At 45.2% G+C, this 10,538-nt stretch overlaps 1 protein-coding gene across 2 annotated transcripts; it reads right to left on the bottom strand.

Annotated features, from left to right (window-relative positions):
- Positions 1-2,580: 2,580 nt before the first annotated feature.
- Positions 2,581-10,160, bottom strand: SDE2 (SDE2 telomere maintenance homolog). 2 transcript variants are annotated; one of them, XM_046939560.1, is made up of 7 exons: positions 9,961-10,160; positions 9,762-9,879; positions 8,604-8,715; positions 7,626-7,795; positions 6,951-7,062; positions 6,373-6,787; positions 2,581-3,835 (listed from the first exon to the last, which is right to left on the bottom strand). In XM_046939560.1, exons 1-7 carry the CDS (start codon positions 10,141-10,143, stop codon positions 3,614-3,616), a joined length of 1,332 nt encoding a protein of 443 aa, XP_046795516.1. In that variant the 5' UTR covers positions 10,144-10,160; the 3' UTR covers positions 2,581-3,613. The 2 variants fall into 2 exon arrangements, with proteins under 2 accessions (XP_046795516.1, XP_015139405.2); XM_015283919.4 differs by having other exon boundaries at positions 3,122-3,835; positions 10,036-10,160.
- Positions 10,161-10,538: the final 378 nt, after the last annotated feature.

Here is a 10,538-nt window from a genome sequence, read left to right as displayed (position 1 = left end):
AGAAAGCTGTGCAATAGCTCACTGAACTGCAGCAGAGGCTCCATGAGTCAACCGGTGCCTGACGAGCACCCCTCTGCTCTCCAGACCTCGCAGGCAGCTCTCTGAGGAGTTTCTTGCTCCCCATTGGACTCCCCCAGAAGGCAGGCAGGGTTTACGATCACACTTTTTCAGAGGGTTCCACCAGCGCTGCCCGGAGCAGGACGCATCCTCCTGTCGGTACACTGCCACCTACAGCAGCAAGCTTAGAAGTTGCCCTACCCATAAAAACGAAGACGTAGCTGCGTGCTGCCTGCATCCTTACTGCCAGTGCCAAGTGGGGTTATAGGAACTCATTTGTCTGCGTTGCAGAGGAAAGTAGGAAAGGAGCGTTTTGACTCCTTTTGGCTCGGCGTCTGCTCTTTGCAAACTTCCACGAGTTATTTTTCCATACCTCCGTTTAGGAATTGAAGATATTCAGCCCTAATCTTGCAGCACTCCTGTGACTATAAACTGCAGGACTTCTTATGCCGCTATGAGGTCCCAGGATGGAAAACATTTATGGGAAACAAAACCATTAAGTGTTGGTACACGATATTCAATTTCTCTGAGATGAGGGGGATGAGAAAACTCATTTTCACTTCTCAGTGTCATTCATGTCACAGAAAATACCTATAGACAGAATTATTCAGGTATAGCAACGAATGCTCCTTTGGGCCATCCAAAATGCTGCTTAAGCTGACAGGCAGACAAAAGCAGTGCTAAAAAGCAACAGAGAAGGAAACGTTACATTCCTATCCTGAACTTCCCAGCTGGAAGTAAATTTGTACCAAGATGTATTTCACCTGGGTGATCACCTGCCCTGCTTCTCACTTTTTTTGTGTATGGTTAATATTAAACTTTCTTCCAGGTTGTAAATGGATCTGCATGAAATAAAAAACCCTCTTCCTTGGGTTTGTGTCACTGGTTTCTCTATTACCAGCTGATAGCTGAGAAACACAAGAGGAGCACAAAGCAGTGCTCCAGCTCTGTTGTGTGCGCTCAGGGAGAAAAAAAGTAATGAAGTAAAATGACTCGTCAGAATTCTGTAAGACACACCTCACATACAGAAAAGCTCTCCTAACCCATCCTCAGTGCGGACTGTTATGAGAAGAGCAGTAAGCACACTGACAGCCGGGTCAGATTGCTGCTGAGATGTAACCTGTGTTGAGGTGACCCTCCTCACACACACACACCCCTATTCCCATTCCCTCATGAGACACACTCAGGAAACCGAACCTTTTCATGTGAGATCCACTTGTCCTGCCACAATCCCCATATGATACGACTTGCAGTGTCTTCATGTTTCTTTTGCCCTTCTTTGATTTTCCAAGTCCCTGATAGATTAAAGAGTCATACACATAAAGTATCAAACACCTGCCATATATTACTTTTAGTTTCCTGCTGCATCTAAATCACTCCTCATCAAATAAACCAGATTGTTCTAACAATAAGCTGCAAAACAAGTTCACTGCTTTTGAGTCACATGTGTAGGGAAACAGAAGCTGAAGCACACTTCAGCCTCAGGTGCCACGATCTATGTTTTCAGAACACTATGTCAAGTAGATCCAGGAGTTGATATCAAGTCAAGTATATCCAGTAGATCCACTATGTCAAGTAGAATCCAGTGCTGGATTGGATATGATGGTATAATTACCATCAGCACAAATATCTTTTTCATAATTCCTTGGGATACTTACGAGATTATTTCATGAATGCTGGTACAGAACTTCAGGATGCTCAGTTGAAAGATCCAACAGGATACTGAAGACTTGCATAGCGTATCTTGTACTTCTAAGGAACGTTTCATTTAGATGCATCACACACGCACACAATTAGTGAGCAGACTCAAACCCATCTCACAGTTAAAACGAGCACAGGGAGCTCTTTTGACTTGCCTATCAGAGGCTGCATTATAAACGAACCCCGCACTTCCCAGTTCACAGCCTTTCCTTGGTATGACTGCACCATCGCCTACAAACCGGAATGAACGCCCAGCAGAAGCCCCGGCTGCTGGCTGTGCTGGGGATGCTCCCCCCCACCCGGGCCGTCCCAAACCCACAGCGACACCTGGAGGAACACCAGGGCTGCTCACCTCAAAAATTCAAGCGGATACATCTCCAGAGCCAGAAATCCTCCATCTCCATTTCCTAACCAAGTGCCTCAGGGGAAAAAATAATAATAAATGAATAAAATCAAGAGGGGAGCTCTGGTTTGGTCAAACGCCAGGGACTGTGCTGAGTGGATCGGGTGTGACCAGAAGTGACCACCACTCTCCAGCCTTAACTGCCTCCAGCATATGGGCAAGTCACAGAACAGGCTGACTGGTGACTGAATATAAACTGTCATTAACCAGTGTTTTGGAGCTGCTGCTGCACAAACTGTATTAGCAGCTTACAAGATTGCAAAGCGGTCACTGCCAACTGAAATAGTAGATAAGCACTGCTGGTGTCTGAGACATGAAACACCACACGAGTGGACTGGTTCCCTAGCATGGGAAGCCCATTTCCTGCCTGTACTGCAATTCAAAACTTCACTTGAGCCAAACTTTACACAGACTGCTTGTACAGTGGCAGAGAAGGAGGGAAATCTTTATTTGGCCAAGTCTCTCCAAGGAAATCTGATAAGTAGCTCATGAACATAATACTCTCAGCATATGGTGGCAAAATCTGAAGTCTGAGGCACCAATCCAAAGCCTCTCAACCCGAAGAAGCGGCAGCTGTACCTGCAGTCATAAAAGCATGCTGCTGTTCCAACGAGGTGGTGAAGGCTCCTGTGGGATAACTCCCATCTCTGAGGTTACAGACTGTGCTGGGATAAAGCACCACCACTGCAGACACTCGGGTGCCTGCTTCATTGCTTTTGCCACTGGAAAGAAGTTAAAACCGACACTACATTTCCCATTCAGGTTCAGATGAACACTGAAACGTACTCACCTTCAGCAAGGAGCAAACGCACTTCATTCTTTTTACTTTCTTAGGAGGTAATTCTTTCCTCTTCCCCAGCCACTCATTTGTTTTTAAAGAGCAAAATAAGTTCCTTTATATAACTTCTTGTGAAAGAAACATTTTTACCAATTAGTTACTGATGCCTGACATCTCACTAATTCACAGAACAGAATTTATTAAGACTGACCCCCATCCATAGGAATCTTTTCATACAAAGAAACTTCAGCTTTTAAGCCCAAATCACAAGTCTGATGTTTGTCTTTTAACTGTGCTCCTGGAATAAATACTAAAGGAGATCCAATACAAAGCTAAGAAAGGATTGATGTTCTTCTTTAAACAGGTGAGGATGGTGCCATGGTTTCCATTCTCTGGAAAACACACGGGTTCTTTCTTCCCATCTGCAGGGAGATCGTTCTGTTACATTAAGATTGGTTATAACTGTTGGTAAAGCTTATCACAAGGCAGTATTTCACTCCTTTAATATTGAACACATGACTAACTCGCTATTTAACAGCTTCCTCTGTGTTGTGTCGGCTAAACTTCATTAAAATGGAAACAAAAAATTATCCAGAGATGCCAAAGAGTTCTTTGTGACAGTACACAGTGACAGTAGAATACAGAAAAATTAAAATACACAGACACAAAGTAATTTAAGATTTCCCTTTTTTCCCTTTAGAAGGCTTTGCAAATAAGGAAGGATCAATCTGGTCTCTGGACAGACCTCTCACTGAAAAAAGCCTTGCTGCTCTCTCCTGCAAAGTGCCTCCACATTTCAGTCCTAAGGCCATCAATTGCATCTTCAGCTTATCTAACCCCAGCGCTTCCATTTCAGCAGCAGAACTGAAAGCAAGCAGGTCGATTGGTTCCACATCCTGCAGAGAGAAAAACATCCCATGACAATCACTGTTTTCTTCCTGAAGGGGGAGGGAAGAGAACAAGTACAGACAAAATGCTTGATTTCACAAAAGCCCTTAAATTAGGATTACCCAGGAAATTACTTCAAACTTTGAGATGAAGTTGAGCAACATCCCCACGTATACTTCTGTTGGATGTTCCCATTATTAATGATGTCTGTGCTATTCAGGACAAGCGATACTGCATCGTGTGCAAGCAAACTGAGCCCAGCTAGAGGCAGGGCCATAATAACACAAATCATGGCAGTGCTAACACACCCCAGAGCACAGTGAATGCTCAACTGGGCTTCCTACCCAACGTGCAGCTGTGCTGCTACAACTCCACCACTTGCAGCATCTCTGAGCTAGTCAGAGGCTCAATTCAGCACATCCAGACAAGCTGCAGATGGGGTTAAGCTTGGGATGTACACAGCCCCCCGGATGGAAGTGCTGCTCGTTTTAAATGCTATGAACATGGCTCAATTTTTAAAGTAACTCCAGCAGAATTAACGCATTTAAAATAGAATAATAATGAAAAATAGTAACAGTACTTAATTTATTCTGGAGACAAAACAGATGGCACTGTTTTTATCCCCAGGGATGTTAAGTACTCCCAAGACAAATGTACTAAAAACAACAGCCCACCATCTCACCTAGTGGTTCAGCAGCTTAAACTTGGCTTCCAGCATCGTGGCAAAGCTGTCAGACCCTTTGTAATGACATACAGAATACAACCAATACGCCCATAAAAGCAGTAACAAGGGGCCACCAGCTGCAGTTGGTCAGAGCTTTGCCCCAGAAGAATACAGACAAGGACTGGACATCCCAAAAGCTGGAATTTCCTAACACCCAAAACAGGACACAAAATCCCACCTTGTTCAGTATACAGAGCACCTATTAGTCCTGGGGTAGGTATAATGCTGGAGACATCAAAGGGACTTCAGAGCAAGTAGCACTAGTGGTGGGATTGAGACCACTCCCTTGCAGTGCTAGCAGAATTAGAACCTGTGCTGCTGACCATAAAAGAAGAAAAAAAAGCCTGGCTGTCACATTATTCTAGTTCTACTTTAAAAATAATAATGAAAAACATCCATCAAGGACTATTATAAAAATATTTCCACCTGCAATAACAATCTGCCACAGGACTGGTGGAGTTTCCTGTTCTAAGAATAGACCATCTCAAATACTAAGCTAAAGGTAAACAGTGGAGAATGGTAAACATCCAGTTCAAAGCTTCCCTGTTTTAATGGTACAACAGATGATAAAGTTCTAACTTATCAGATTACAGCCTTGGCCTTTTTTCCATTTAACTGTACTAAATTTTCACGTAAAGAATTCAGCCGTTGACAATGGCAGCTGATGGGAGACTTTCTGCTCATGTTGAACAAAGGAAGAAAACTCAAGCAACCTCTTCAAGGCTGAAAAAATACATTTTTTAGCTTGATACTAGAATAAGCTGTTTCCTTGCATGCTCCTGGCTACTGCCAGAGAAAGAATCTCATGGTCAGCGCTGCTCCTGATGGGATACCAACCCCAAGTGCCAGCAGGATTAATGGTATGGTAACAATACAGAAGTGCTTCTATCCCTGATAGACTGGATGATCCATTTCAAAATCATTCTTCCACCACATTTTGCAAGTTCAGGTGAAGCCTAACACATTAAGCCTAATTCTCTAGTACAGGAGCCACTGCTTTCTGACTTTTAATGGTCAAATAAAAGCTGAAGTTTGTGTCAGTTTGGGAATTAAACTCAAGTCTTTTATAAATAAAACACTAAAATATTAATCAGCTGATTGGTTTAGGGGACATCTACATGTAACAACTTCTAATTTAAAAACTGATTATGGCCAAATTACATTATAAACAAGATGAGTCAAGTTGGCAAGTGTTTGGTAATGTCTCAAAGAGCATTGGTAGGAGTCTTTCATGCTACTGAAGGGTGTTATTTTCCTTCCCTCACCAACCACGAGTGATACTGAGTGCATCTATTTACGTGGAAGGAAACACAGATCTTGGGAAAAACAACACTACACAATCAAGGGCAACTGCATCTTAATAGAAACTATAGGCAATTAAAAATCTTCCATCTTAGAAAGTTTTGCCCTGACCTGCTCTACTGAGGATCTCTCAAGACTGCTACTTTACTACAATTCAGCTTTCAGCATGTGGAGTTAATGGGGATCAGTGAAGAGACTCTCAACCAAGAGCCTTTTTTGGCTGCAGCTGCCACTGACTTGCACATTCCCTTTACCTAAGTAGCATAATGCACCATCTTCAGATGAGCTGTTTTTCCTTTTTAACTTTTGGATGTCTGGTCTGAATCCATCTCTCAAGATTCTATTAAATCCTTCGGAAGACTGGTTCTAATTCAAGCACTTACAGCTAATGCATTCAATTCAGATGATACAGACCCTCTTCTACCTCTTCACTTTGTGGATCACAGGAAAAAAAAAAAGTGATCCAAGTACAAGCAACTGAAGAAAAATACACTACATTTGGTACCACTTCATACTTACTGTGCTTGGTAACTGATTTGTTTCCTGGGCCTTAGAAGAAACGTTTTCTTGCTCTTCTTCCTTCATAGTCTGAGTTACTTCACTCTTTTCTTGGGCCTCTTCCTGCAGAGGTGCCTTTGTCATTTCACTGCTTTCATCAGCTGGAACGTCAGGTTGGCCACCTGTGCGGGTCTCCTCCTGCTGATCTATTCCAGTGAGCTCTGGTTGCTGCAATGCCTCCTCCTCAGCAGCGCTGGCAGCTGGACTGTGCTCTACCGAATCCACAGAGCTGCTTGAACATTCATTGGCATTTCCAGCGTTTTCATTATGCCTGCTTCCCGATGGACAGCTTCCATCAGATGTCTGAGGGGAATCATCTTCACCGCTGTCACCAGAATCTGAACTGTCGCTATCATCCAATCCTTCCAAGCCCAGCCTGGCATAAGCAGTACATTACAAATATTTAGATACACTGTTCTCCAATTTAATCACCTCAATGTAGTCACTGCTGTTTAAGTCTACATTAAGATGAGATGTTGTTTACGTGCATCTACCTAACTTACACTGTGTTCAAACCTTTATGGAATCCTAATACTTACCAAAAACATCTCTTTTTTCCATATTTGGTTCCTTTCTTCCCAGATTCACCTGGACGCTTCCGACCGCTGCTGCTTTCTGGTGACACTACTTTGCTAGACGAGGCCTGCAATCCTAAAAAGGAAAGTTGAAGTCTGCCTCACTGATACACAACTCACGTCTGCCCTAAATTCTGTTTATCTTTTAATTTCAGATGCAGCCCAAGACACTAACTGAAAGTAATCACTATTGGTATATACAGAAACTTGAAGATTCAGCAATCTCAGAAGCAGCAAAAGCTTTCTTACACTGCTTTATTATGACACAGTCAACACTACAATTGGATTCCTGACATGAGCTCTTAGTTTCTACATCCCAATCAGCCTCGAGTTTCATTATGAGCTGCCAGTAAGGGAATAACCAGTGGGTAAATGAAATAGCTACAAAGCATAGTAAATGAAACAAGATATTTCACAGACGGAGCATCACATCTATCTTTGTCACGCTGCCAAGTGCAATTTAAGAAAAGCAGTAGACAAAGAGGAAAAATGCATTCCACAGATTTCCCAGGAATTTCAAATGTAATTCAACTGAAAGAGTTATTGTCAGCCATATTTTTTTCTTTAAATTCCACGCTGAACTGAGCTCTTAGCTTGCTTTATTTTTCGAGGAGAGGAAGTGAGGCTAAACTGCGGTACCTTTAAGGACAGAATCTTCTAGCCGTTCAGCCATTTCGTGACACTGCTGCTGGTAGTCTGGGTTTGTAAATAAGTGCTTTGGCTCTGCAAGTTTCCGCTGCAGCCTTTCCAAGCGCCTTTGCTCTTTTTCTGCTTCCCGTTCCGCTTGCTGCTTCACCCATTCAGCCATCCTGCAGGTTACAGATCCACGGACATGAGAGCATCTCCAACATTTAACATACTATTAGCTCATTCCTTTGCAATTACTCGTGCTTTTACCACTTGCTAGGATAGGAGACAATGAGAAAAGAACAAAACCGCCCACAGGAACGATGGAAGGATGATACAAAAAGTCTGCTAAAGCAAAGTTCATTCTGGAAGCCACAAACAGCAGTACGGTCACCTTTCACCAGTACCACTGTCTTGCAGCTTCAGACAGAACTGTGAGACTCTCAGATGAGAAACCTCAGAGGTGTGGATCAGTCTTCTCTCAGAACTTTGCAGTACAATCACCTCTATTTTTCAAAAATATAATTATTCCAAAAGATACCACTGGCTTCCTGTCCCAAGTGTGCCTGCTTGGGCAGCGGGCTTGGGCCAAGTGACCTCCAGAGGTCTAGAGTTGACCTTCCAACTGCAATCATTATGTGATTCCCATTTATCTGTGCTTACAGTTTCAATTTTCATAGAATCATAGAATGGCCTGGGTTGAAAAGGACCACAATGATTATGGAATTTCAACCCCCCTGCTACGTGCAGGGTCACCAACCAGCAGACCAGGCTGCCCAGAGCCACATCCAGCCTGGCCTTGAATGCCTCCAGGGATGGGGCATCCACAACCTCCTTGGGCAACCTGTTCCAGGGCGTCACCACCCTCCTTTTAGCATTCAAAATAAAAACTGCTGTAACATCTGTCACGTGACCTCTTTTGTTAACAGCAAACTCTGCCGTCGATTTCTTGTACAGTGCTAGCTTCTAAGAAAATGCCTAAATGCTCACGCTTTCTCATGATTGACATCACGAAGCCTCCTTCCGCTGAGGTCCCGGCAAGCCTCTCTATTGGTTGTTTTTTCAATCTGAGCACCGAGTGCTCGGAGCATAGATCCAAATCCTGCAAAAAAGAGTAATCGAGAATTAGATACACAGAAACAAACTGATATGAGTTAGTACATAACAGAATCGCCTATGCAAAACTAATACAGCGATTCAATGCTTCACTTTCCTTCAATGTTACTGAAATACGGGGCAACCTGAAAGTTACAGTGTTAGAACATCACTATGAACGTTTTAACAATACATGAAAAAGAAAAGCATCCAACATTTACCACTCATGTCATTTCTGCTCTCCTAATGTCAGACACCAAAGTTACCAGGACCTCCTGTGCAGCACTCCTAACATGAGAGCCTATTCCTGGACTCTCCCAGCAAAACGGTTTGCAATCTTCTCCATCTCCAACTTAACATCTTCAATCCTTCCCAGTTTATCCAGAATATACTTCTCCCCTATGTCCCTTTAGCTCCCATCCAAATAAAACAAAAACCCCCTATTTTTTAGGAGGTAGTCGTATCCATGTCATCAAGCTGCCCGTGATTATGCCATACAGCTTCTCCGAACAGATTTTGATGGCTGGACGTGATGATTCCAGTGGGCTTTTCCCACCTTAGTGATTCTATACGCCCCTCAGCCACTACTCCTAGGCGAGCCTGCTAGCCTCTCTCACTCAGTCTCGCCTCATCCCTCAGCTACCTCAGAAAGACACTACGTGGCTTCACATTAATACAATTTTAAGCAGCCTGAAAGAAGCAAGCACTGTTTCTCAAGCAGAAGCTGGAAGATACCTATACACTGATGCCCTTCAGTGATCTTTAAGGAGTGCTGTAAATACTAATCACTCTAGATAGCCTACTGTACCACAAAGCAGTACTGCATTTGGCTAATAAAACCCATGAGGATTCACGTAGCTCAATAACTACATGCTACTGTGTTTCATATTCTGTAGAAGGAGAGGTCCTCGCTGCTACACGCAGCCAGGGCACGGTCCCCGATATCAACAGCATCGAGCTCGTTCGTTAAGGCCGCAGAGAGGCACCAGGCCTGAGAACAGCCCGCTCGCTTCCTGGAGGCCTTCCCGATCTGCGTGCGGTAACAAAGCACACCTCCTTTCCCCCCGCACAGCCGCAGCTCCAGGCTGTACACGGCGCCATCCCGCAGCACGTCTCCTCCGGCCGCCAGCCGCCCGTTACACTTCGCGTACAAACTTTCTTCGGGAACGTTCTAAAAAGAACCAAACAGCAATTCGTCACGCGACCGAGCGAGAACCGAAACACCCAGCCGAGGCCCACCCTTAGGGAATACCGCAGCGAGGGAGGCCGGCCTACGAGCCGGGGAGGGCCGCCCGCGGGGCCAGAGCGCCGTCCCGCCGCCACTCACCAGCTCCCGAGCGCAGTCCCGCAGCAGGCCGCGCACCGAGCCGCCGCCGGGGGGCAGCGCCCGCAGCCGCGCCCGCGAGCACAGCGGCTCCCGCACCAGCAGCGCCATCTTGGCTCGCCCCCGCCAACGGCCGCCCCGCGCGCCCGTGACGTCAGCGGCGCGCGGTCAGGTGACGCGCGGGGGCGACGAGAGTCTCGTCTGGCGCGGCGCGATAAGGCGGGGGGGCGGTGGCTGAGAGGAGCGGCGGTTGCGTTGTGCTGTTGGAGCCTTTGGAACGGGCTGCTAGTGACAGTTGACTGCTTGTATTTAATAGGAGCTATAAAAGGCTTCCTGGGGGCTTGGATTCCGTATTTAAACTGCTAGAGGCTCAAGCATCGCCTAAGGCGACCTGTATGTGTTACACCTTAACGTTCAGCGTCGGTCTGATGTCTCAGTCCCTTCAGAGGCCGAGTTTATCGCTCTCGAGGCCATCCCAAACGCTGGCTTACAGCAGTCAGTTTGTG

The sequence above is a fragment of the Gallus gallus genome, chromosome 3, assembly GCF_016699485.2.
Source record: "Gallus gallus isolate bGalGal1 chromosome 3, bGalGal1.mat.broiler.GRCg7b, whole genome shotgun sequence".
In the NCBI taxonomy this organism is placed as follows: Eukaryota; Metazoa; Chordata; class Aves; order Galliformes; family Phasianidae; genus Gallus; species Gallus gallus.
This window is presented reverse-complemented; position numbering and strand designations above follow the sequence as displayed.

Coding starts and splice junctions, on each gene's coding strand:
- SDE2 (XM_046939560.1), bottom strand. CDS start 10,143: ATGGCGCTGCTGGTGCGGGAGCCGCTGTGCTCGCGGGCGCGGCTGCGG. Junction 9,880..9,960: donor GGCCGGCCTCCCTCGCTGCG/GTATTCCCTAAG, acceptor GGTTCTTTTTAG/AACGTTCCCGAAGAAAGTTT. Junction 6,788..6,950: donor GGAAAAAAGAGATGTTTTTG/GTAAGTATTAGG, acceptor TGCTTATGCCAG/GCTGGGCTTGGAAGGATTGG.